This window comes from Notolepis coatsorum (assembly GCF_963971535.1).
Source record: "Notolepis coatsorum genome assembly, chromosome: 19".
NCBI lineage: Eukaryota > Metazoa > Chordata > Actinopteri > Aulopiformes > Paralepididae > Notolepis > Notolepis coatsorum.
Window position 1 is genome coordinate 40,973,574 of NC_140183.1, and position 27,617 is coordinate 41,001,190.

Here is a 27,617-nt window from a genome sequence, read left to right on the forward strand (position 1 = left end):
CATGTATTGGGATTGCCCACCGGTTAAGATATTTTGGAAAGAAGTGTCCCAGCAATTATCAGTATTCTTATCTCTGAACATACCTGTACATCCCTCTGTAATGCTGTTGAATGATGTATTTCAGTTTGCAGCCCCTATACAGCTAAAGAGACTAGTTTTATCTGGTCTCACAGCTGCTAAAAAGCTGATAGCATCACGCTGGATTCAACCGAAAAAAAATGTGCCGGAAGGTACAGTATGGGTTCTTACTTATCTCGATGTGATTTATCTAGAAATATCTACAGCAAGAATTTTAGGTGTCAGTGAAACCAACATTGCAATCTGGTTAGAAGTGGTGGAGAGAATAAAAGCTAGCATATGAAGTGTAATGCCTGGTTAGAAACGAAAGAAAATGGATGGATTATCCAAGTGGGGGTCCGGGGGGGGTGAACGATGCATATGTATGTAGGGTATTAGATAGCAAGTATTAGGTATATATCTCGTAAACTACATTTATAATGATTCAAATGGTGATTTCATTGGATGTTTACTGTTAACACTTTGATCGCCGGGGTTAAATTCATAATTTACCATCCCTCGCCAGCCCTATTTAACATGGAGAAGTTCCCCTTCTTTGCAGGGCTATAACTTTTTAAATTGTATTGCTAAATTGACATTACTATGGCCCATTCAACGTCCTATATCTATTGTTCAGGGTGTAGCAACGTTATACTTTTTCATTCACATATTCATACTAAAATACGGTCTAAAGTATAAGTATGTTTTTATCGTTTTCTGCAGCTTTCTCCAGAACTTGATTTATAGCCCTAAATGCATTATATTGATGATCAAATACAGTTTGGTAGGAATCTGTGCGAGATAAAAAATGTCAACTGGACGTGCTTCTAGGAGTTACTACGTATAATCTGATGTTGACCGGATGGGCGGGGGGTCGTTTATAATTCCGTGGGCAACGTTATATCATTCATCTAGTGTGGGTGATATGATCATCAGAGCAGTTTATATGGAACACGTTAAAAAAAACGCTGAATCTTACCGTAGCTTCCTCATAGCGTTGGGCGATGAGCGTGGAGCAGAGATATTCCTATTATTGGATGTAGAAATACCCGATCCATTTCCAGGTTGTATAATAGTATATACGTCCAAATCATGTTGTTTATCGAGTTATTTGCAACCGATCGACATCCATTGTGTCAAGATGGAGTCCTGCTAATGATAGCGAGTGCCCGGAAGAAATATGGGTGAGCACCACTTCATCCGCATCACTTCCTGTTTGGGCGAGCGGCCGATCGGCCACCAGATGGCGCTCTTGAACCGTTGGAGAACTGAGAGGGGCTCACCAGTACATATAATGTCTCCGGGGGAGAAATATGATTTCGATCACAGATTTTTGAAATATTGATATCAAAGACGCTGTCCAGCGTCTTCGGCAGAATAAGCATGGCGGGGAAAGACGCTGAACAGCGTCTCCGGCGATTAAAGTGTTAATGCTTGTGAGTCTAATTTGTTGTTATGTTTATGTTTATGTGTATGTTTATAAAAAAAAAAAAAAAAAAAAAAATGTTTTTATCGTTTTCTGCAGCATTCTGCAGAACGTGAGTTATAGCCCTAAATACATATTAGATCATCAAATGTAGTTAGATACCGATTGACGTCAGATTAAAAATTTCAATTGTACAAGGTCCTACACGTCATGCCTCATCATCTGCTGGTGACCGGAGGGGGGGGGGGGGGGTTTATAAGTCCGTGGCCGACGTTAAATCATTTATCGGAGCAGTGTGTATGTATAATAATAATCAAACACGCTGAAAATCACTGCAGCTTCCTCGTAGCGTTGGGCGATCAGCGTGGAGCAGAAAGTTCGCTATTATGGGATGTCAATCTAGTTGGTCCAGTTCCAGGTTGTATAATACTATATACGTCCAAATCATGTTGTTTATCGAGTTATTGGCAACGGATCGCTATCCAGTGTATCAAGCTGGAGTCCCGCTAGCGATAGCGAGTGGCCGGACGAAATATGGGTGAGCACCACTTCCGGCCACTCACTTCCGGTTTTGGCGATTCGCCGATCGGCCACCAGATGGCGGTCTTGAACCGTTGGAGAGTTGAGAGGAGATCAACAGCAAGTCTCAAGTCTCCGTGGGTGAAATATGATTGCCATGATAGATTTTTGAAATATTGATCTCAAAGACGCTGTACGACGTCATTGGCAGATTAAGCATGGCGAGCAATGACGTCTAAAGTCGTCCTTGGCGATTAAAGGGTTAAGATGTATCAAATCCAGCCACAAGTCCAAAAGCCCAGCATAACATGTCCGCTCTTAGATACTGTACATTAGCATTGAGGCTGTCAAATTACCTAACAGAGGGGTGACATTGACTCTCTACTCCTTAGCACTTTGAATGCCACTCACGGCTTTTCTCGGGTTTACCCCCCGCGGGTTGAATGCCCAACACGAGAATACTATTTATTTTATTTATTTATTATTTTTTTATTAGCGATCTGAAATCATATTGCATCAAGCGAGCCTACCGTTGGAGATCCAGTCACCCCAGGCGCTCAGATGTGAAAAAAGCGCCCCCTATCGTCTCCCAGATGGTAAATCACCCTTTTGGATTGGACTCAATGAAAGTGAATGGGAGAAAGGATTTCTGACTCCACATTTTACTTCTCACTGATGTAACCGGGGTCTACCAGAGTTCATTCTGGAGCCTTGGTGCCGCGGCGAATATGTGTTTTACTGTATACACGATGGATCAATCAAATGAGCGATTTTTTCGAATGGCGATCGGAAATTGGAATAAACCATTTGGATACCATCTGATCTCAGGTAAGGAATCTATGTTATCAGTCTTAGGATAATCAGACTCGTTTTCACGGATATATAAGCGTTTTCCCCTATATGTGATATGGCTGTTTTGACTGTAAAAGCCATCAGGAAATAAGAGCAGCGATTATCAGCGCGCGGCACAAGCGTGCGTGCGCACACATATACTATCGATTATCTAGCGTTTATTTGAAAACGATTCATAAATAGGCAGACAAATGACAACATTCTAGAATATTCCAGTAAAAGACGATTATCATAGAATGTAGTTTTTTCCGCGAAAACGAGTGATTTTCAAAATGCTATCAAACTGAAATGAAGTGATAAAAAAACAATCTGCTTCGACAATGTTGACTGGAAAATGAGTCTTTGATAAGCGACGGGCAGATTAGACACATAGCCATAATTTAAAACATAGATTAGGCGATATTAACGTTAACATTGGAGTGGATTTGGTCATTCAAGGGTGTAAAAAGGAAAACACGGCTGGCTCTCAAAGTGTTAAGGGAGAACTATTTGAGAGAATTTATATATTTACACATAGCAAAGTCTTACACCAAGAGGTCTTAATGACAACTTCAGTCTCAGACCATGCTTGTGATCATGGATAATTGTGACGTTGCCCCTTGTCTGTCCGTGTAACATGAAGATGCTATGATCTGCGTTTTATTCCCCTTGTTAGGTACTGGAGGGTTGGATTTTGTAGACACATATTTAGAACTTGTATGGTCATCCTTTTAGAATATAGAGGAGCCTCTATTTAGATCTAGCCATGTTGATGGTATGACAGGCAGCTAAATACTACCCTCAAATAAATAGTCATTTGTGCTAAAGGGACATTTCTAGGGCTGAACTTGACTAGTCGAATAGTCGACTAATCGATCGAAAGGAGCTGTAGTCAACTGGCAATCTCTCAGTCGAATGCAAAAAATAATAATAATAATAATAATTTTTGGATAAATCTTTCCAAAAGCAAAGAGGCCTAGAAGCGTGGCTAACGCTAATGGCTTGCATACCAGAGAGGCTAACTGCCTATGAAAACGGGCACAGAGGCACTGAAAGAGGATTTCGACTACCAGCCGACTATCAGCTAATTTTGGCCAATCAAAATCGACTATACAAATCCTTAGTCGGGGACAGGCCTAGACATTTCTATATTGATATGTATTAAAAAAGATATAATAATACTGTAGTCTATTTAAAGATGGTTTTGTATTTACTCTCAAGTCTGAAGAAGAGTAAACAGTATTTTTATGTTGCTACACCTTAGCACTGTAGAATGCTGATGATGTTGCCATGGAAGTCAAAGTCAGTTTGGTCCGTTAACACAGGCTGATCTGTTAACATGGCAAAGCCGTCATTGGGATGAACATTTGAACTTTTCAAAGCAGTCATTGGGATGAACATTCCAACTTTTCAAAACTGTCGTTGGGATGAAAATTCCAACTTTTCAAATCAGTCATTGGGATGAACATTTAAATTTTTCAGTATCTCATGTACTGTGTCCGCAGATGCAACAATGCTCATTTCCACAACAACATTATCAAAATTCTATGGAAGCCGTACTTGAGGAACCCACTGTGATGTAGTCAAATCTACCTATCTATCTATTCAAGCCCCACATTAACAGCCCACTCCGAGCAGGACTTTCCACTGGTCCAGTTAAATGTTCTCATTTGAACCCTTGACGGGGTTAGCAGAGATTTGACCTAGTTAGAATAACAACGACAAAACCACTGATTGCACAAACATTGCCCCAGTGGAATTAATTGAATGTAGCAAACTCATTAACTGCCCTGGGGTCTGACCCTCTAGCCTGCCCGAGGCGGCAGGATTCACCTGTACACCAGCCTGCCCTGGGCATTATCTCACCTAAACATTTTATGAATAAAAGCAGTTTATTTGGTCAATTCTAAATCTTAAAACCTTAAACATAGAGTATTTATAGTAAAAGTGACAAGGTTTTTCAAACTCATTTAGAATGTCGTCAAGGCAGGCTGGGGGGGGCTCAACATTCTGTAATCTTCAGACAGACTGAGTAAATGTAAGAAGGGAAATAAGTTTACAGGTTAGTGAGCCAAAAGGCCTCATCAAGGGTATTAAAGACCAGCGTACTCATCTCTTACGCAAGGGAAAAACCTATGTCTATTCTGCATTCTGTATCTTTTGCATTGTGATTCCTAATGGCAACGATGGACGTAAATGCTGCCTTCCATGCCGACACTCACTCTGTAGAATAGAGGGATGTTGTCGAAGAGGAATGGGAAGACGAACGCCCCCGTCCGCAGAATCTTACTTCTATGTGGAAACTGCAACTCCAGAAACCTGAGGAGATGTGTGGAGGGGAGGTCACGTTAGCATGTTTGACAGATTAAAATCCTTTTCATGTTTACATGCAAATGTCTTCTTCTTCCCACTGGTGCCTGGTATTCTTTGTGGAAATCTCCATTCTTGAAGTCAACTTCCTGTCTGTTGTTGCTAGGCAACTGCGGCGTGGGGGAAACATGCACCCTGGGTACATTGTGTACGGTTCATTTAGTGCAGAAACGGATCGGAAAAGCGGCAAATTAAACACAATCAACGGTAATTTTCTTCAGTGCATCACAATGCCAAAGAGCTGCTGTGTTACGCTTTGTACTAGTAATAACATAATCAAAAATCCAAATAGAAAGTTTTATATAATACCGGTTGAGGCATTACGGATAGCTGGCGGCTATCAAGAGGGCACATGTAGACTCAGACGGGAGAGTCGATCAAAGCAGACCCTGGCCCCCCAAGTCAAATCATACGTATGTCTGCTCTACCCATTTCATAACAGGTGAGAATAAGGAACAAATATGTATATCATAAATTAAGTTTTATTGGCTGTGAGGCTGTAAACAGCAGAGAAATGTTAGCTGCTAGCTACTTCACAATATAACGTTAGTCCATTCTCTTCAAGTAGCCTACATGCCTTTTTTTTGCCTTAGAATCACCAGAAAGGCTTTCAAAATAGTGAAATGCCATGTTGGCCTCAATATTTTCAAAACAAATTATATGAAAAGGTTATGAAATGAACAAGAATGTGATATAATATGTAATAAAAACGGAGCTCAACGCATACATTTGATCGTAGAAATCCGTTTGTTTTCCACCATACCAAGATGGCGGCGGTCTCGTAACATCAGAGTGTCTTTGAGAATCTTGATACTTTTCAACCGACAGTATGTGATCGCCATGGATTGCTCGAGACCCTAGTCCCGGCCTAGACCCTAGATAGTATTACTCTTTGACCTCGGCATTGGGCATGGTGAGTGGGCATGGTGAGTGGGCATGCGGGCAGAGCTGCCACATGGAGGAATTAGTGTAGTAGTTAGTGCTGATCCCTGTGAAAGGCAGACTGCCACACCCTGTGTCAATCACCAAAATGGAAGTTGCTTGTATTCTGTCATCTTAGCTACGTCAAAGTTCCCTGCCGCGAGAGTCAATCAATGCAGAATAGTTTGACTGGAATTAATTAATCAATTAATACATTTTAAGCATGTACTTGCTTTTAACAAAGTATTTTTAAAGAATATCCTTTCAAATATGCAAAAATGTTATATAAAAATGAAGCATCAATCAAAATCAAAATGTTTGACACCACCTACAAGTACACAACCTCCCCTGTTGTTCACTAGAAATGTAGTCAATGTACACAATGTACACTCTAACTTACAGTATTTAATGGAATGTGAAAATATTCAATGAAGCTGCTGTGGAGAAGCAGATGGTCGTTTCCATGATCGTGCAGAAGAAGATGATGCGTTTTAACTACAGATGGAAATACATTTTTACAAAAGTGGGGTGAATCTTCTTGTTCATCTTTCTTACCAGACTATGTATAATATTACAACAATCAAGCAGATGTGCTTGGTGTGTAATTGCATGCTCAGAGTTTCAACAAATCATACCAACTCGTTAAGTACATAGGGAAATGATATGGCCATTCCTACGGCCCAGATATGCGCTAGAAAGCTGGGATACTGCTGCAGCTAATGAGGCCAGCCCAACCCACAATCCGACACAGCCACATACTGTAGATAGATGTGTCGGGTAGTGAAAGTACCTTTTGATGTTGGGGACAGTAAGTGTCTAGATGATGAGAAGCACACAGCTGTCCTCAGCAGAGTAATATCCCCCCTATAGGCAAAAGTGTAGGCCGGGTCCAAATCACTATACTGTAGGTCGTATTTCAGCAGCGCACACCCAAAAGGAAGGAGGAGGCACACAAGTTAGAATTTTGTCTGGAAGGTTTGTAGGTGAGCGATAGTTGGAGAGCTCTAGATTGTGTTTTGTTTTATTTGTACTTTGTATCTTCGCCTTTGTAACTCCAGACTGACTGGATTCTAACTAATCGTGCATCTTGCGTTCCAGCTGAGGGAGAGAAGAGATTGTTTGTTTGTTTTGTTCGTTGTGGCGTGGTGTTTATTTTAATGGAAAAAATTACCTATTTAGAAAAGGACTGTTTAGGTTGTGCTTTTGAATGAACAGACAGGTTATTGATTTTGTTTTTGAGAAGCCTGCAGTGGACTTGTTTTTATTATTATTATTTCTATTGAACAAGAAAGGACAGCCAGGACCAGGCGTGAGTCATATTTGAGTGTTAGTATTGTTTATCAGCGTCGTTTCATTTAGCTATTGCCCTATGTAAATTGTAGGCTTACTGACAGCTATTGTTCCCCAATATAACCTGCCTGTCCAGTGTTAGTGAGGGCAGTTAAACCAAAGCAAACCAAACCCTCTTACCTGGAATAGCAAGACAAGCTGGTGCAGAATAGCGTGTTGGCAACGGCAACGGGCACGAAATGCTGATGAAGCCAACTGTTGACCCAGCAGTCGGGCATGACGTAGGAGCCGTAGGTGATGGCACAACCTGGCAGCACAAACAGAGGAGCTTGTTTATACCTTCTGACCTGAGAGCAGCGTAGGAACACATTTTGTGACTGACTGAGAAAAGGACACATTTCCCACCTACACCCACATTTCCCATCTTCACTTGCAATCCTTTACTTAACAAGACATTTGTCATAGGCCCCGAATGTTTACCAGATGATGGTCGCTTCTATGAACGAAATGTCGCTTTGAGTTAAGTGTTCCAACTGAAGATAGCATGCAGGAACAACACACATCATGCAGGACAACACACATCAAGATAAGATATTACATATATATATATATTTTTTATAAATAAAATCTTTATGAGGAAATTTCACCTATTTCCTGGAAGTGCAACTGTTGCATTCAGCAAATGATCAGTGAAAGGTGAGGTTATGTACGGTGACCAGAAAGTTTGTTCTCAAAATCTTCACCCTGCAGTGACAAACCAGCTGGCCTATCCCCAAAATGAACTTTTGAACAGTTGAGACTGGGTAAGTTTTGGCAATAAGGTGCTTTGTGGTAGATTAAGGGTCACATAAAAGGGTTTTGAACTAACTATCAGGTGAATTGCGTAGAGAGTGTAGCATGGAGGGCGGTGGCTCTGGGACGCTGGAGTTAACTGTTGAGCCTTCCAGAGGTGTCGTGGTCCTAACTGGAGTTAACTGTTGAGCCTTCCAGAGGTGTCGTGGTCCTAACTGGAGTTAACTGTTGAGCCTTCCAGAGGTGTCGTGGTCCTAACTTGACGAAACACCGGCGAAGGGAGGTGTCCACTTGATAACCCTGGTGATACCCTAGTATCTGTTTATAGGCGTGTTAGACTTTCTCTTGGCAATGGGAGTGGGTTTCTTCATTGAGCGCTTATCCTTATCATTAGGGCACTTATGTAGTATCTTTTGTTTTATTATGAATAACTTAGTTAATATTTGACTATTTTCTGGGTGGGAACTCATATGCTGTGGACATACACACCCCTGTCGGCAAATACCTTACCTCTTAAAAACGCATTCAAATCGGTGTGAGCACACACGCACGCACGCCCCCCCCACACACACACACACACAGACACACACACGAGAAACATTACCCTAAATACACACAAGTACAGTACAAGTCTGTGCAGTGTTGGGGGTTATAGAGGGCAAAGAGATGTGTCTTTGTCTTGCATGCATGTGCTCACACCCACACAAGCACAACACAACACATTTTTCTGCATGCATGTGTAATGTACTGTATTTTACGAAAATAGGCAGAAATATCTGCACACACACACAATCTGTCATAACTGTGGTTTTTTAAACAAGCTCTGGATTTATAAGCACATAGCCTTTAGTACTTAAAAAATCATGCTCCCATGAAAGGGAAACATTATTTAAAGGGAAGAAGGGTTGCAAGGCCAAGCAAACACTGATCTGAGCGCTGATACTAAACTATCAAACAAAACGTTGGCAGAACAATATCACTTTATTACTACCTACAGTGTTGTGGCTGAAGATGGAAATGATCAGACACACTTGTCAACATCCACCTCTCTGTCTCATACCCATACAAACTGGTAGAAAAACTTGGGTCACCACCAGTGGCGTCGTTAGCCCTGGGCTTCCGGGGCTTTAGCCCTGGATGTTTTTCTCCTAGCCCCGGAGCTAAAATATATATATATATATATATATATATATATTTTTTTTTTTTCTTTTCTTTTTTTCTACTTTTTCTTTTTTTTAAGATGTCAGCATCCCCATTGTCTGTGCTGAATGTTTCAAAACACACAATTAGCACAACCACACACACAATTATCAGAACACCTCAGATCCTTTGCTAAATTAAACACTTGTCAAAACCATACACTAATTTATAAAAACTACATTTTGTTACCATATGAAACACACGTTTCATATGACTTAATTCTGTTTGAACCAGTTACACACACTGCTGTGCTTAACCTAAAACACATTTAGCAATTCTACTTCTCAGTGATTAGAGTACTGTAAGTGAAGTACGCAGAGAATGTGCAAATATACAATAAATTCACCAAACACTACACAAGACCAATGCTGTAGAAGACTGATGAAAATATAATTTATTTATCTCCATATACCCAAATCAATGATGCAGACTGATGAAAATATAAATGTTCTCTCCATATATGTTCTCTCCATATAACCAAATCAGTCAACATTTCAACATGGAGAATCACAACAAAACATGTCCCAGTTTTCATGCTACTACCGTATGTGCATAACACACATATCAGACAAACATAAAATACTGTATCCAGTACAGGTTAAAATTACAGTAAAACAAAAACAATTTTGAAACAATTTAAATAGAGTACAGAAAATACTAGACATTATCTCTTTGCCTAGCTGGATCTGGCAAGAGAATTTTTTGTTGTGATTCTCCATGTTGACATGTTGACTGATTTGGGAAAATGGAAGAAAATGTATATTTTCATCAGTCTGCATCATTGGTTGTCTTGTGTAGTGTTTGGTGAATGTATGGTGAACGTTCTCTGTGTACAGTACTTCACTCTCCTTCCATTTTGGTTGAAGACAGGTGAACTCACCTGCTGCATTTTTATAGTGCTTAAACCTGATTGGTGTATCTACAATTAAGCAATGGTGTGTTTGTGCATCTGATGGCTGTGTTTAACCAATTGGCTCATATGTGTGGTAATTTGACATTCTGTGTCTAATGTAATGCAAGTGTGTTTAGTGTTTTGCAAATCACTGTGTGTATTGTTTTGCAAAAAGTGTGAGGCTGACATTGTGCTTATAGGGGTGCAAATCTGGGCCTATGTTTTGCTCCTTGAGTGTAAGGTTTTGATAATTGTGTAATACTTTTGATTTGAGTGTTCATGCAATTGAAGAAAACTGTAAAGACTAGAGATGAACTGTTTATTTCTTTTGTACATAGGCTGTGCATTTGTTTGTTTGTTTATTTGCTTATGTGTATGATTCTTAACTGTGTTTTTATTTTGTTATTGGTGTATATGAGTGTATGTATGTACAGTATATGTATATATATTATATATATGTATATATATGTATATGTGTACTCCTGTTGGGGCCTCTTGGACCAGATCAATGTTTTATCTGGCTAAATAAAAGTTAAATAAATAAATAAGAAACTGATTATTTGGTCCTGTTAACTTTGAATTTTCTATGTGGCCTGCCCAGATCCCTCTCATGGACATGGACCTCAATTTGAGAACCTCTAATGATTCTAGTTCTTCAGTATTCATCTCTAATTACTCTAAAATTGCGTATTTTAGAGTAATTGCTGAAGCCCCCAATGTTTTCTAACCCTAAAAACGCCCCTGGTCACAACTTGGGTCATTTCTGTACTTCAAAAGTTCAGTCCTACTCTTCTGAACAGTCCTTTGTGCTCCTGTTCTCACCTTCACCTAATCCCAAAAGGTTAGGTACTGTAAAAGGTAATGTACTTCCAGAAAAAATTCAAGAACTGTTCTTTGATAGAGAGGGGGGTTATAATCTGAGGGGAGAACTCAATTTAAAAGTTCTTAGCGTACGCACTATCATGAGAAGACACTGCATTTTGTTAGATGTTCCGATATCAGCCAGTAATCTCTCTGTGGTTCTGTGAAGTCTGCGTTGTGTTTGTTATCTCTTACTCCTCATACTGGCTGTCACACTCTGTCTCCCCGTTAATGCATTCACAATCAGAAGAATCGACACACTGGAAACGTGGTAGCTTTCCTTGAAACGTTATGTTTATTCCATAAACATACTCTGTACAAGATGGAAACAGTTCTGAAAGTCTTTGAAAAGTCTATTGAATTCCTTAATTCTACCGATCTCTCCTGCTATCAGCTCGATGATGGTTGCGGCCCAGTGGTTAGCCAAAAGCCTTCCCTGTTAGCCGAAGCTAGCTATCTCGTGGCAACCGGAGGGTGGAGGGCCTCCCCTCCCCCACCCTCCAGCTCACTGATGTCTCTCTGTCGACGTGTCCATGCGCCTGCTTCGTCTCCTAGTCTGGTTAGTCTTCTGAAGAACTCACAGCTTACCGTCTTCAAGTCTCGCGATGTCGAACTCTCTCTCTCTCTATCTCTCTCTGATGACTGTTACTATAGCAACGGCGGTGGCACCTCTGACCCAAATCAAACGCTATCTCTTCCCCTACCAGCGGCCTGCTCTCGATGCTGACCTTGGCTCTATCTATAATTTTAGCCATCTTAATTGTTAGTTTCATTGTGTATTGTATGTTGAGTACTGACTTTTAATAATTCTGTTTTGCAATAATTGTTTTTGTATGTTTTTTTTGTGTGGACCCCAGGAAGACTAGCTGGTTGCCATGGCACCAGCTAATGGGGATCCGTAATAAAATAAAATAAAATCAATCCCTGTTCATCTGGAACGGTTCTGGTCAATGGTCCTCATTCTCGAACGGACATACGTAAAACTTACCAAGGAATTCCTTCGTAACTCGATTTACATACTTATTCGGCATTCTCGAATGGCTTGGTATTGTAAATTCTTTGTAGGATTTACGTAGGATCGAAAAGGCAGTTGTAAATCGGACAGACCGGTGTGCGCCCGTGGTTTCAACAGCTTTCTCTGGGACAAGTGATTGTGGATTGCCGATACTACAGACATCCGTGGAATTAAATAATTCAAATGATAATTAATATGACAATATTTGTATCATTAATAATTACGTTTTGCATTTATAGTCCTGACTCAATGAGGCATTGCAAGCATTACGCACACACACTGCAAACTAAATAAATAACAACTAAACCGATCACCGCGGATATAGCTACTGTATAGTGGAATATACTGTATTAATATGCCATATTATACGGTCTTCTTCTATGATATTATTTATGGTTGGTTTGATGTATCCCTATTGCTAAACGACGAGGTTATCATTATAATTATTTAATTCCACGGATGTCTGTAGAGCCATGTCAAGAGCCAATCGCGCAGTTGTTCAGTATTGAGATTACTAAATGAGATGTCATGATAATATGTCATGTTCTACAGTAGGACTTACTACTAGAATACGTAATAAAACAAGTCATTCGAATAATAGAAGCCTACTTTGTTGGAACGATTAATTTTGCACGTATACAGTGTGTGTGTGTGTGTGTGTGTGTGTGTGTGTGCTTGCGCACTGAGGCTGCCTCACTAAGCCGTTTCTCCACGCATTTAATTATTTATGGCGCATTTATTTATCCACTCTGGTTGGATGGTGTATTGTACTTGTGCTGTAATAACAATACATTTGAATCTAAACTCATTTTGAGATCAGTCACAAATCGCCTCCGTGCTACCGGTTGAATGGATTAGCATGGTGCAGGGCAATGCCGAACCTCTGCCGCTTTGTACACGCCTCATAAAAAGGAGCTAGCGGGGCGTGTCTATATGCAAATGCAATGAACGAGAATGCACATTTCAGTTTAAGAATGAGTGACGTATAGGCGGCTGGGTGGCGCAGCGGTCTAAGCGCTCGTCACCAACGCAAGAGACACCGGTATCGAATCCAGCTGTCAGCATTGCCTCCGGCTTGGCCGGCCGTCATACTGGCTCAATTGGCAGAGTCAGCTGGAGGGAAGCCGGTGGGGTGGTATTCTGGTCGTTGTAAACAGCGACTCCTACAGGTCGGTCAGGGCGCCTGCACAGCAAAGAAGGGATATGGTGAAGGTAGTGTGACCTCCCACGCGTTACACTTCACCAATGAGAGTCCGCGCTGGCAGGTGAAAAGAGGTTGCTGGCTGTCTCCTATGTGACGGAGGAAGCATCTGATAGACTTCAGGACTCCCTAGACCGACCACCAGTGGGGGGCACATGCGAGCAACGACCAGGAAGGGGAGGGGGGAATTGGCTTAACGACTAAATTGGGATCGGAGAAAATCAGAGAAAACCGGAGGAGAAAAAGTGGATAAAAAAAAAAGAATGAGTGACGCATTTCATTCATGAGAACCCAGTTGCCAAGATTTTGATGAGTTACGAGTTACTGCTTCACGCGTTCAGGAATCCGGAGGAGGATTTCTGTAAATCTGTTGGTACAAAATCTTTACCAAGATATTTACCAAGGCACTTACGAACACGTTCGAGAATGAGGACCAATGACTGTAATATAAACCCAGGCTAGTCTAGTGCTGGCCCAGATAACAGCAGACCCCAAAACAAGATTCTGTCCTGGGGATAACATTAACTCTTCAAATTTTTTTTAATTAATTGACAGGACCACATTTGAAGTCATAAACTAATCTGAGCCTTGTATAAAGACCATACATTTCAGGGTGAAAAGGATGTTTTTAATCTCATGAATCGAAGCAAGCAGTGAGCCGTACCGCAAACCACGGACTGGGTCATTAAACATTTTGTTCATGACCTTGCATGTTGCATGTTCAAAGGTTTAGTTCTCAAAACGATATGGGTCGACCTCTCTTTCAAACATGATCAAATCTTGATAAGTTCAGGATTCAAAAAGCCCTTACGTCAGTTTAGACCAGAGGAATCCTTTCCATACCACCATGAGTCAGTTCCATTCCACCATGAGTCAGTTCCATACCACTATGAGTCAGTTCCATACCACTATGAGTCAGTTCCATACCACTAGTTCCATACCACTATGAGTGAGTTCCATACCACTATGAGTGTGTTCCATACCACTATGAGTCAGTTCCATACCACTATGAGTTAGTTCCATACCACTAGGGGTGGGAATCACCAGTTTCATCATGATACGATACGATATCGATTCTTTGGACAACGATACGATATTTGCCGATATCACAAAGTCTCTCACGATACAATACGATTAGATTCAGGTGCCTGCGATCGATATGAGATGATATCATATGCCCATTTAACACAATCAGTAACATTTAGATCAACAAAAAAAAGGTAATGAAAATATCATTTGACATTTGTATTTTTGAGCTCTTCCAGACATTTAAAGGAAAATCAATCTATTGTTTTTAATACAAATAGACCTCCTGTTCACTGTAAAGTGCCACGTTTTTATATATTGAGCTTTAAACTTTAAGCTACATTTTTTGGAACTCAAAACTCACAACCTCCCTCTCCCAAACCGTTCCTACAACAATTTGTTGATGTTGCATGATCATGTATAGGCCTACATTTATTATGTATCAAACTCCTCTGACCTCATCTGGTCTTTCCAAAGACGCGCGCACACACACACACACAGAAAGGGAGAATGCTATGCTGTAACATCTACACACACGGAGCTACTGCTGTTGTTCTTGGGCGGATATGAGACTCGCCACAGGATTTTCAAAATAAGAGTATCGATATGAATCGATCTTATTACATCGCATCGATCCGATTCGATTGTTGATAATTACATCGATGTATCGATCTGGATCGATGTATCGTCCCACCCCTACATACCACTATGAGTTAGTTCCATACCACTATGAGTCAGTTCCATACCACTATGAGTCAGTTCCATACCACTATGAGTCAGTTCCATACCACTATGAGTTAGTTCCATACCACTATGAGTTAGTTCCATACCACTATGAGTCAGTTCCATACCACTATGAGTCAGTTCCATACCACTATGAGTCAGTTCCATACCACTATGAGTTAGTTCCATACCAACAGTTACTGGTACTGGTAACACCAAAAACCACAGAATGACATGGCAGGGTAAAACTACTGTCCAGTAACTATGGAGTTCAATTAATGCAGAATGCTGACTAAAAGAAAAATGTACACTGAATGATGATTGTGGACTTCAGGAGGTCAGGGGTCAGGGACTACAGCCCCCTCAGCATCGACGGGGCACCGGTTGAGAGAGTGAACAGTTTCAAGTACCTCGGAGTCCACATATCCGAGGACTTGACATGGACCACACACATTGACAGTGTTGTGAAGAAGGCACGGCAACACCTCTACTTCCTCAGGCGCCTAAGGAAGTTCCAAGTCAGTCAGGAGATCCTTAAGAACTTCTACTCATGCACAATAGAGAGCATCCTGACTGGCAATATCACCTCCTGGTTTGGGAACAGCACCGCACAAGACCGTAGCAGACTACAGAGAGTGGCCTGTTCAGCCGAACGCACAATTGGAGGGGGGCTTTGCACTATCCAAGACATTTACAACAAGCGGTGCATGGGTAAGGCTAAGAGAATAATCAAAGACTCCAGCCACCCAAACAACTGCCTCTTTGAACTGCTGCGGTCAGGCAAGCGATACCGGAGTCTCATGGCAAGCACAGAGAGACTAAGAAGAAGCTTCTATCCTCAGGCCATCAGAATGCTAAATGACAATAACACTATGTAACAACCATCAAATGCACTCACAGCACACACATCCACATGCACACACTCACTTTAAACAAACAACTCACTGCAGCACCCACTTTAGAACACCTAAACACTTTATATTTATTGGCAAAGAATTTGCACTACAACCCATACCTCATTACACCTTACTGTAAATTGTACCTCATCCCATTTCTGCATTGTACTGTATAGTATATAGTATATTGTAACTCAGTTACTTTTCTACTCTGCATTGTACATTGTATATATGTATATATTATATATATTGAAATTCTTTATTAGGAATTACCCCTTGAGATGAACCATCTCGTTTTCAAGGGGGTCCACAGCTTACAGAATACATAAATTATTATGTATTAAACATAACAAAACAAAAGAAGCAAACAAAAACCAAACACAAAACAAGATAAAATTAATAATAAACAGGTTCAAACAACATCAAACAAGAGGAACATAAGACAACCAAACAACAAAACACAGAGCACATATTCAAGTTATTGCTTCAAAGATCTGTTATACTATTATTAGTGGAAACATGAACAAGTAATCTCAAGGTGAGAGGACAGCACAGTTTTAAACAGTTGTGAGGATGTTATAGCTCGAATATGAACTGGGAGATTATTCCAGTCAGATGGACCTTTGAACATGAATGCTTTTTTGCCAACTGAGGTAGTAACATTTGTTGGAACTTTAAAAAATAGCTGTGCACAGTGTCTCAGTTAATGTATAGAGGTGAAAGGGTCCATATACTGTTTGAGATATTGCGGATAATTGAAGTGAATACATTTAAAAATGAACTGTAACCAGTGCTGCTGTCGTCTTACTGTGGGAGCTGGCAAATTAAGATTTTCATACATGGTGCAGTGGTGTGTCAAATATGGGCAGCCAAGAGCAAATCTGCATAGCCGGTTGAATAGTGTGTTTAGTGGAAGAAGGTTGGTTTTGGATGCAGTTTGGTAAACTACGTCAGCGTAATCCATGATGGGTAAAATTAGTTGCTGAACCAGTCTCTTTCTGACAGGGAGTGCGAAACATTTTCTGTTGCGGTAGAGAACACCAGCACTAAAGTTGACTTTTCTAACAATATTATCAATGTGATATTTATATGAGAGTTCTGAATCAAGCCATAGACCAAGGTATTTAATGTGATCAACTCTATGCAGTTGTGTACCGTCCAGACAAGTGATATTAAATGGTTGATTAATGGTTTTGGATGCAAGATTACGGGTGGTCCCAAAGAGCATAGTATTAGTTTTAGTTTTGTTGATTAAAAGTTTATTAGCCGAGAGCCATGATTCGAGTTTATTGAAATTTGATTGCAGTGTTGACTGAATTTGAGGTAAGGTAATTTGAGATGTGTATATCACTGTATCGTCGGCATAGAGTTGAGTATTACAACCTGTGAAAATTGAGGGGAGATCATTAATAAATATTGAAAACAAGAGCGGGCCTAATGTTGAGCCTTGTGGCACCCCACATTCCTGTACTGCCAATTCAGATCTACCATCCTGTATAGCGAATATTGAATCCTGTATATTGAACACTTTTGTCTATGTACTTGACTTCTATTTTATACTTACTATACTTATTTTATACTCATCTATTTTTATCTAGCACAATCTCTGGAGCAAAACAGAAAGAAGCATTTTATATAAAAGTATTCTGTTCTTCTGTATGACAACTAATAAAGAAACTTGAAAGGTACAGATTATGATTGAATTATAAGAAACACAAATAGGTTTAGAAGAATTCTAATCAAATAATAATGGTCATTTACATTTTAGGCATCTAGCTAACGTGCTTATCCAGAGCAACTCATGTGTCACAGAATGAGCTCTAATTCTTGTATCACCAACATAGCAAGTAGCCAAATGTAAAGTACTGACTGGGGGCAGATTAAAAATGGACAGTTTTCAGTAAGCAACCTGAGAATTACCGTACTTTTCGGACTATAAGCCGCGGATTTTTTCCCCATTTTTCCACCCTGCGGCTTATATAACGGTGCGGCTTATATGTGGACAAAACCCGAAAATCGAAATATTGCTTTTTTTACTGCATTGAAATGTTATTTATCTGTTCCCTTATTTGCTAAACTTAATACAACTTGTTAATGAGTTAATGTTATTTGTCCGACAGTATTATGTCCCAATGGGAGTCATTCTCTGTAGAGGTGGGAACTTAAAGCTCAATATAAGAACGGCCATGCACCACCACTCACAGAATCGAGAAAGAGCAATCAATCTATCAATCCTTTCCGTGTCCGGGCCGGGTGAGGTTTCCCATGTTGAGTCAAATTAAGCCACAGGCTCCACTCCTTACATATGGTAATTAAACATTAAAACACATGCGGCTTATAGTCCAGTGCGGCTTATATATGTACACATCATTAAATTTAGCTGCTGCGGCTTATAGTCAGGTGCGGCTTATAGTGCGAAAAGTACGGTAGTAAGTCTATAACAAGTACTAAGGACAACTGAAGCTTTTAGTAATTTTGTATGATTTTCTTAATGGATTACAGTAATGGATTACAAACATATGGAGTGATTATTGAATAATTGTGTGACTGTGAATATATATATCTTTTTTTTTATCTACTTTTTCTCCCAATTTTCAATTTTTCTCCCATCCCAATTTCGTATTATCCAATTCTACCTCCCCTGTCTCGAACGTTGTTAGACCATGCCTCCCACTGGTCGGCTGCAATGTGGACCAAGCCTTGCATCACGTGTCCCCTCCGGTACACGAGGAGGCAGCCCTCGCATCTTTTCACCTGCACAGCGTGATCTCTCAGTGGCGAGGAGTAACGCGTGGGAGGCTCACGCTGCCCCCGTTGCTTCCTGATTCTGCTGTACAGGCGCACCAACCGACCTGTAGGAGTCGCTGTCCACAACGTCCGATCCCCACCCACCGGCTTTCCCACCCCCCAATACTGCCAATTGTATTAGTATGAACGACCAGCCAAGCCGGAAGCAACGGCGAGAGCTGGGCTCGAACCCAGCATCTCCTGCGTTAGTGGCGAGCGCCTTGCCCACTGCGCCACTTAGCCGCCTTGACTGTGAATATATGAGATAATCTGCAAGTATTTAGTTTGATCATGATCAATGTTTTATTTTCCCCTTTAGAATTTCCATTCATATTAACTTTCAAATTTGCAAACCAATTATGTTTGCAAATTGGTCAGAGTTCATATCCTGCTACCCACTATGTCATTACTTAGATTATCATCAAGCTGCCTGTTAAAAAGGTCAGTCCACAGAGAGGTTAGATGCCATTTGACTTTTTAAAACCTTTGAAGTTTATAGATGCTGGTTTCAACTTCGCTGATCTGGGCACCGAATGAGACAAATCGGTCAACGTAATTATTAGTCAAGACAATAATCATCATTAGTAAACTTCAAGGATTACTAATGGGGCTTTGGTTTACGCTAGGGATGTCCAATATTATCGGCCGACCGATATTATCGGCCGATATCGGCAGTAAAATGTGATATCGGAAAATATCGGTATCGGTTTAAATACAAAAAAAAACAATAACAATATTTGTTATATATATCCAGTGAAATTATTAGTTACCTGAAATTATTCTGTTTTTTGGACGGGGAAACCCTGCATATATCGGTATCGGTTGATATCGGTTGATATCGGTATCGGAAATTAAGAGTTGGACAATATCGGAATATCGGTATCGGTAAAAAAGCCAATATCGAGCATCCCTAGTTTACGCTCAATGGTGACTGTATACTTTTATCTGAGATTATTATTAAATGTTAGAAGAACCCTATGAAGGAATATCTTACCCAAGCTGTAGAGGCTGAGGGCTCCGTAGTCGAAGAAGTAGCAGATGTGCCGTGCCTCCGGGGACATGGTGCTGAAGGTGTGGGCGCAGCTGGAGGTGAAGGGGTACACACAGATCAGCAGCATGTACACCAGCAGGGGCCACGTGAAGCTGTCCGTCAGGAAGCTCAGCGTGGAGCACAGGACCGTGAAACGCCACAGGAAGTACCTACCAAGAAATACAAGAAAATACTTGGTTATTTATTTATTTATTTGAAGTGTGTGAAGACATTCATGCTCAGACATTCTGGTGCAATGTGAGGGAAATCTGAAAATTAACCCTCGTTCAACTGAAACGGGAGCAGGATACGTTTTCAAGTAGCGTCACGTTCACCTAGAAATACTTGCTTAATATATCCATAAAAAGCCAGCACCCTGCAGACCGGTTGCCTATTTAGTGCCAACATGTAAAACATGGCAGTAGTGCCGAGGATGGTCTGAGGACCGAAACCTTCACTTATTCACTTTTGAAATATGTAAATAAATAATTGTTTTGCATTCAGAGAGCTTCTATAGATATTTTTGTCAGTATGCAGGCTTTTTTCTTAGTGATTATTATGCCAGCCTCTCGCACCTCACCCACATGTCTTCAGCTTGAGTCAAGAGTGCAAACTTTTCTTTATCATCGTCAGTATGTAGATAAACCATTGTTTCTTCTCTTTGACCCCCACACTAGTGGAGTAGTGATAGCTGAGGAGGTGGATGCTGTGTCCAGTAGCGGCTGGTACTATCGCAGCCTTGTGGGTCGCAGCCGGGGGTTCACGTTAGGTCGCGTTGAAAATGTAATGCTCTGAGATGCTCTGGAGCAATCTCTCTCTCTGTCTCTCGGATCAATCCAATAAACAAACAACTCACCATTCATTCATTATGCATCAGCAGCAGCTAAATTAATGTTATAGTTCACAACACAGCAGCGCGTTTTGAATCGCTAGCCTATTATCGTCTCGTCTCAGCAAGCACAGTCAATAATTTCCGTAGCCGCATTTCTCGGAGACAGCAGTGTAGCGAGAGAGAGAGAGAGCGAGAGAGAGAGAGAGAGAGACTCACTGTTTAGTCGAAACGTCCAGGGCAGGAGGGCTTGATAAAGTGTATAATCCACTGTTGATGTATTCCAGACCACAGTGTCCACTGTCCAGACTGCATCCGCCATATAGCTTGTTAGCCAAGTGTTAGCTGTTAGCAGTTAGCACCACACAACACAAGTACTTCATTTCTTTGTCCATTTCCGCGTCGAACAGACTGCAAACTACCTGGTGTTCTATCGCCATGCTCTAAGACAAACTCTAACCTTAACCAACTTTGAAAGAGTGCCTAAGCTTAACCGTCGAAAGAACTTGCAGTCACGCTCTAAGACAAATAGCTGCATCTCACAAGTCACAACAACACAACTATCTCTACCACCAAGCTAGAATTGGAACATAGAAAGTGGATTCGGCCAATCAGAGATCGTCTCCGCGAAATACTGCTACGGGAAAAAAAACTGACGTCGGCCAATCAGAGAGCGTCTCCGCGAAATGCGGCTACGGAAATTCTTGACGCTGCTGCCTAGACCGCTTCAAATCGCGCCCGGATTCCAACATAGTCATATTTCAACGCACAACGCGTTACGCACTTTCGTGTAACGTCAGAGGTCCAACTCTGTATCTTGTAGCCATGCCCTTAACTCTGGTCCCACATCAAAGAGGCTGGCTTCCGAGGGTGGTTTGTATAGGGGGCAGATGGTCAGGATGTGGTCAACAGTCTGCTCAGGGTCTCCACACTCACATGCAGCGCTGTCTGCCAGGCCCCACTTCTTTAATGATGCTTTAAAGCGACCAACCCCAGATCTTAAACGGTTCAGCAGAACCCATTGCCGGCGTGGAAGATCGTCTCCTGTGGCGCCATCTCCTGGATCCCAGATGTAGTGGTGGATACGGGTTGGCCCAGCACTCTCCCACTCTCTCTTCCAGGCTGCCGCCAGCCATCCATTTCTGGATAGGTCCTCAGTGGTGGAACGGAGCATCTCTTGTGCCACCTTGTTGTAGGGGTGGCGGGACTTGAGTCTGCTCATAGGTGCTGTTGTTGTTGTGGTGTTGTGTAGGATGTGCCAGTCATGCTTCACTGCCTTCCTTGCTAGGGCGAGAGTGGCAGCCTCTCGTCGTAGGCCAGCTGGTGCGATTCCTGCAAGGACTGGCAGCAGGAAGACGGGTGTAGCCTTCAGGCATCCACTGATGATCCGGATGGCGTTGTTAGTAGCCGCATCAACTTTTTTAACGTGTGGGCTTCTGATTGGCTGCGACGGATACAGCGATCAAACAGTGACGCGCACTCAGAGCGCTATTGCGTCTAGCCCGGGCCGAGAAATACAAAAAAATAAAAAAAATTAAAAAAGTGAGTCACTTCCTGTTCAGGAAAACGAGTATTTTTTATTTTATATATTAACGTTATATTGTGCATTGGAAACACAAACATACTTAAAATGAGTAAATATTATTCATTTTAAACATGTTTATATTATTTATAGGGCTATAAAACAAAAAACAAACACGTTTTTTTTTCTTCTTCTCTGATTTAACAGGTGGGGCGGCGCTCTAGCGCCCCCGGTGGCGAGCCGCCACTGGCTGTGTCCCACCTTCTAATAGGTCAGTGCCTCAGTGGTGATTAAAGCGACAGTATAAAAAAAAACTTTAAAGCAGTATTCTAATGGCTACTGGGATACTTGTGTTTTATACAGAGGGGAGTATTATCTCAACAGCGTGCACACCATGTTGGCAGGAAGTGGGTCCAGATGTTGACCGTCTCGTTGGTCATCTGGAAGCTGCTGAGGATGCAGTCGAGGGCCGAGCTGCGGGGGTGACGGTAGCCAGAGATGATGCCATCCTCCCGGAACACCTGAGGGCCAAGCAGATGTTGATGTTGAGATAAAAGAACATTTAAAATTAAAACATAAAAAAAAAGTGAACATTTGAGCACAACAGTTAGTGATATATCACTTTAGTAGAACTTGTTTCAGCGGTCTTACTGTACCTCCATCTAAGTAGCTGCTGCAATTATCTAAGTAAGGTAAGGTAGCGACCACTGCTGTCCCTGTAAACACCACCAGTCCTCCCGGGTCTCCTCATTCACTTCCATTCATTTTGGGGACCTAATCTGAATATCATTCTTCTGAAGTATAAGGGTCATTCTACCGAATTAGTTCAAAGTGCGGTCCCACAACAAGAAAAACTATTTAACAAAACAATTAAGTATTCAGACATAGATATTTACTAAGAATATGTTAGGATCTATTTAAACCCAAGGCATTAAATGAGATTGTGATGAGCTAAATATACAAAATCATCATTTATAGGGTACTTTCTATTGAGAAGTAGCTTTCCCAAACCCTGACCGGTAAATTTAAAACGTATGTAATAACACTTAATATATATATATATTTTTCAATTGTGTAATTTTTTTTTTTTTTGATCCACTTTTTCTCCCATTTTTCCATATTTTCTCCCATCCCAATTTCGTATCATCCAATTCAACCCTCCCCTGTCATGAACGCTGTTTCTTGCCTCCCACAAGCCGGCTGCAATGTGGACTAAGTCATACATAGCACAAGTCCCCTCCGGTACTTGAGGTAACAGCAGTCGCATCTTTTCACCTGCGCAGCTCGATCTCTCAGTGGCGAGGAGTAACGCGTGGGAGGCTCACGCTGCCCCCGACACTTCCTGATTCTACTGCGCAGGCGCACCAACCGACTTGTAGGAGTCGCTTGTTCACAACGTTCGATCCCCACCCTTCAGTTTTCCCTCCCCGCAATACGGCCAATGTGTATTACTGCGGACGACCAGCCAAACTGAAAAACAATGTGGAGAGCTGGATTCGAACACGCGAATCCTAGCGTCTCCACACTGGTGGCGAGTGCCTTGCCCACTACACCACCTAGCCGCCATCAATTGTGTAATTTAAAGATCTTCATGATTATGTTTAAACAGAAATTGAAAGATTTAGATTTATTGTGGGTTTCATTTTTTAATAAAAAAACTTTAAGAATGGAACACATAGGCAAGGCGCTCACCACGAATACTGGAGACGCTGGGTTCGCCTGTTCGAGCCCAGCGGTCCACATTGCTTTCAGTTTAGCTGGTCGTCCGTACTAATACACATTGGCAGTATTAGGGGGTGGGAAACTGATGGGTGGGGATTGGGCGTTGTGGACAGCGACTCCTACAGGTCGGTTGGTGCGCCTGCGCAGTAGAATCAGGAAGCGATGGGGGCTGCGCTGAAAGATCGCGCCGCGCAGGTGAAAAGATGAGACTGCTGTTACCTCGAGTATCGGAGGGGACTCGTGCTATGTATGACTTAGTCCACATTGCAGCCGGCTTGTGGGAGGCAAGAAACAGCGTTCGAGACAGGGGAGGGTTGAATTGGATGATACGAAATTGGGATGGGAGAAAAAGTGGATAAAAAAAAAAGAATGGAACACATATTCTCTTCAATAAAGTACATTTTTTGGGGTTTTATGCAAAATATGTTTTCAAAGCTGTTTGCTAGCCATGTGTATGTATGTACAAAATAAAGTATATTAATAATAATAACTTTATTTGTATAGGACTAAGCGTCTGTCTACCACCGCAGAGACACTGGTATCGAAGCCGGCTGTCAGCGGTACCTCCGGCTTGGTCAGTCGTCATACTGACACAATTGGCAGTGTCAGTGGGTGGGAAGCCCGGTGGGTGGTATCCTGGTCGTTGTAAAACAGCAACTCCTACAAGTCGGTCAGGGTGCCTGCACAGCAAGGGAAGGAACTGGTGAAGGTAGTGTGATCCTCCCACGCATTACACTTCACCAATGAGAGTCCGCGCTATCAGGTGAAAAGAGGCTGCTGGCTGTCTCCTATGTATCAGAGGAAGCATCTGATAGACTTCAGGGCTCCCTAGACCGGCAAGTAGGGGGCAAATGCGCACAACGGCCAGGAAGGGGAGGGGGGAATTGGCATAACGACTAAATTGGGATGGGAGAAAAATACAGAAAAATAGGATGAGAAAAAGTAGATAAAAAAAATCTTTTTTTATTTGTATAGCACTTTTCATACAGAAATTGCAGTTCAAAGTGCTTCATAACAGTAAAAAATACGAGTAGGGTATATCTGCAGAGACTGCCCGGTCCTGTACTTGGATGGGCGGGGCTTCGGGTCCTGTACTTGGATGGATGGGCGGGGCTTCATAGTGCGCATGCGTGTGGAGCAAATATGTTTGTATGAGTTTCTAGCTCTGGTTTAACCTATATAATAGCATTCATTCTTCTTCGTAGAAAAATAACCAAATACTGTATGTCTTTCAGTGAAAATGTAAGTACCTTAGGCCGAGGCACCTTTGCTATTTTGGACATTAGGGCCTATTCTCCGTCTGTCATTTGCTTTAGTGGTGAGCTAACGTTAGCTAACGCACATTCTGCACTAGCCCCTTTCGGGATGGTGCTAGCTAGCTAACGCATGTTACAGTAGCTAATATTCCCTGTAAACACACAACTAACGCTATGTGAATAGTTGCTATCACTTTGGCCCACGTTTTGACTACTTTATTAATGTTGAGCTAATGTTAAAGCTATGTTAAACATGAACCATTCTCACAAGGTGTTCAACTTCACATTCTCTATTATTGTCCACCGTAATACACATTGTCAACGTCATTGTAAAAAACACATGTGTTGCTTATTCAATCAAATCCCGGTTCATAGTGCGCACAACTGCGTTTTATAACCTTGAGCAACATTCCTCTATTTTAGTCCAAAATGATAAACATGACTTGATGCTTTTTTCTTACATAGTACTGTATATTTGTATGTCTCTAAATGTCTTGATGAATTGAACATTCATTAAAGTACCTGTATTATTCAGTACATTAAAATTAAACTTCAACTTGAACCTGTGTGGAATGTGTATCTGGTCATCTGTGTGTGATGGAGGAGATGATATGGTCAGCTGCCCGACAGAGCCTTTATCCTCTCCTCTGACAAGAGGCTGTGTATGTTTTAACTGTAAAACCCCACAGTCAGAGCTACTGTACCAGATCTGTCTGAACTGTAAAACACCACAGTCAGTTGCGGGGAGGAAACTGGAGCAACTGGAGGAAACCCACAAAGACACAGGGAGAACATGCCAACTCCACACAGAAAGTACCTGGATTCTAATAGAATATTTGCATCTCTGTGGGGTCCTTATCAAAACAATCGCTTATCAAACCCATTGGGTTTATGATATATACCATATAAACCATTAAGAGTGGGTGTCAGACAAGAGGGAAGACTGTCAGGTTTTAAACTGTGGATACCAAACAGAAGGTAAAGACGACTTTGAACTGTACAGTAACAGTAATCCAGAACTATTTCATTGCACTGTAAAGAAACAGATTTTATAGTATGTCACATTATTCATGTCTTTCACATTCTACTAAAACTGAATCAAACCATAAACAAGGTGGCCTGTTGGGATGTTAGATCCTAATGTGAAAAACTGATTTTATATGTCTGAGGAGAAGACTGGTACTCTGGTCCACAGACGGGCCTCCCATCTTCGTCTCCACAAAGTACTGGGGGGTCTATGTGAGACATATTTCATTTAGAGTGAAAGCAAAATGATATATGTGAACAAGTATGTTGTGTGCCAGGTTTATGTGCAGTCATGGTAAAGTGAGAGGCGACGGGTGAACCACCACTGATGTCATGTGCCCAGGCAGGCCTCAGGTACAAGTAATTTTAACTCCAGCAGCCCATTACGAACCAACCAGTCTCTTATTTACTGATTCTGATTTTTTTTTACCAGTTCATTAATTAGTCTCTCCATCTATGTAACTAACCAGTTCATTAATCTCTCATCTATGTATCTCTAACCAGTTCATTAGTCTCATCTATGTAACTCTAATCAGTTAATTAATTAGTCTCTCCATCTATGCAACTCTAACCAGGTCTGCATCCCCTTAACAATTGTGTGTATTGAGCTGTACTGTACCCATTCTGCAATCTGTTCATTAAAATGTTCAATCAATCAACCAAAGCAAATTCCTTGTATGTGAAAAGTATACTTGGCAAAGACTGAGCCCCCCCCCCCCCCCCCCCGCAACGTTTGGATACTTTAAATCTGATCATTGAGCGTAGAGAGAGAGAGCCCCCCCCCCCATGCGCAGTTAGGGCTGTCTTAAATACTTCGAAGCTTCGTTCGATGGCACGAGCTTTGAACATAAAAAAAAAAAAAAAATGTTGCCTCCAAAATCGTGCGCCTCCATTCCAATGAAATTAAAGTAAGCGGCGCCTTCCCGCCTCCTTTCCAATTAAACGAAAGTAAGCGGCGCCTCGACTCCACCTCTCTACAACAAGCACGTGGAGATTATCTGTGTTGAAAACAACAAGGACATGTGTAGCAGACATGTCGACGAAGAAGTCATCAGACGTGTGGTTACACTTTAAAATATGCAAAGACAATGCCCAAAAAGCCGAGTGCCAGATATGCCAGAAGAAAATGGCATATCACAACTCTACAATAACTTTGTCAAATCACCTAAAAAACTTAAGTATCGTTGTACACGACGGCGACGCCACACAAAACATTAATAAGGCTATGCCTATGCTGCTATGACTAATGTGTTACCAAGTTGGCTAATTTAATTGTAATCATCTGCTTTTGTAGGTGCATTGTCTGATATCCTAAGACTGATAACATAGATTCCTTACCTGAGATCAGATGGTATCCAAATGGATTATTCCAATTCCTGATCACCATTCGAAAAAATCGACTGTGTATACAGTAGAACACATAAT

At 41.5% G+C, this 27,617-nt stretch overlaps 1 protein-coding gene across 1 annotated transcript in view; it reads right to left on the reverse strand.

The window, feature by feature from the left end:
- paqr6 (progestin and adipoQ receptor family member VI) overlaps positions 1–27,617 on the reverse strand; it is an 86,829-nt gene that overhangs the window by 25,038 nt on the left and 34,174 nt on the right. Inside the window, exons 3-6 of the mRNA XM_084337009.1 lie at positions 22,582–22,709; positions 19,802–20,007; positions 7,595–7,721; positions 5,056–5,152 (exon numbers count right to left, since the gene is read on the reverse strand). Of these exons, the coding sequence (XP_084193135.1) occupies positions 5,056–5,152; positions 7,595–7,721; positions 19,802–20,007; positions 22,582–22,709 (558 nt within the window). The remainder of the gene's footprint in view (positions 1–5,055; positions 5,153–7,594; positions 7,722–19,801; positions 20,008–22,581; positions 22,710–27,617) is intronic.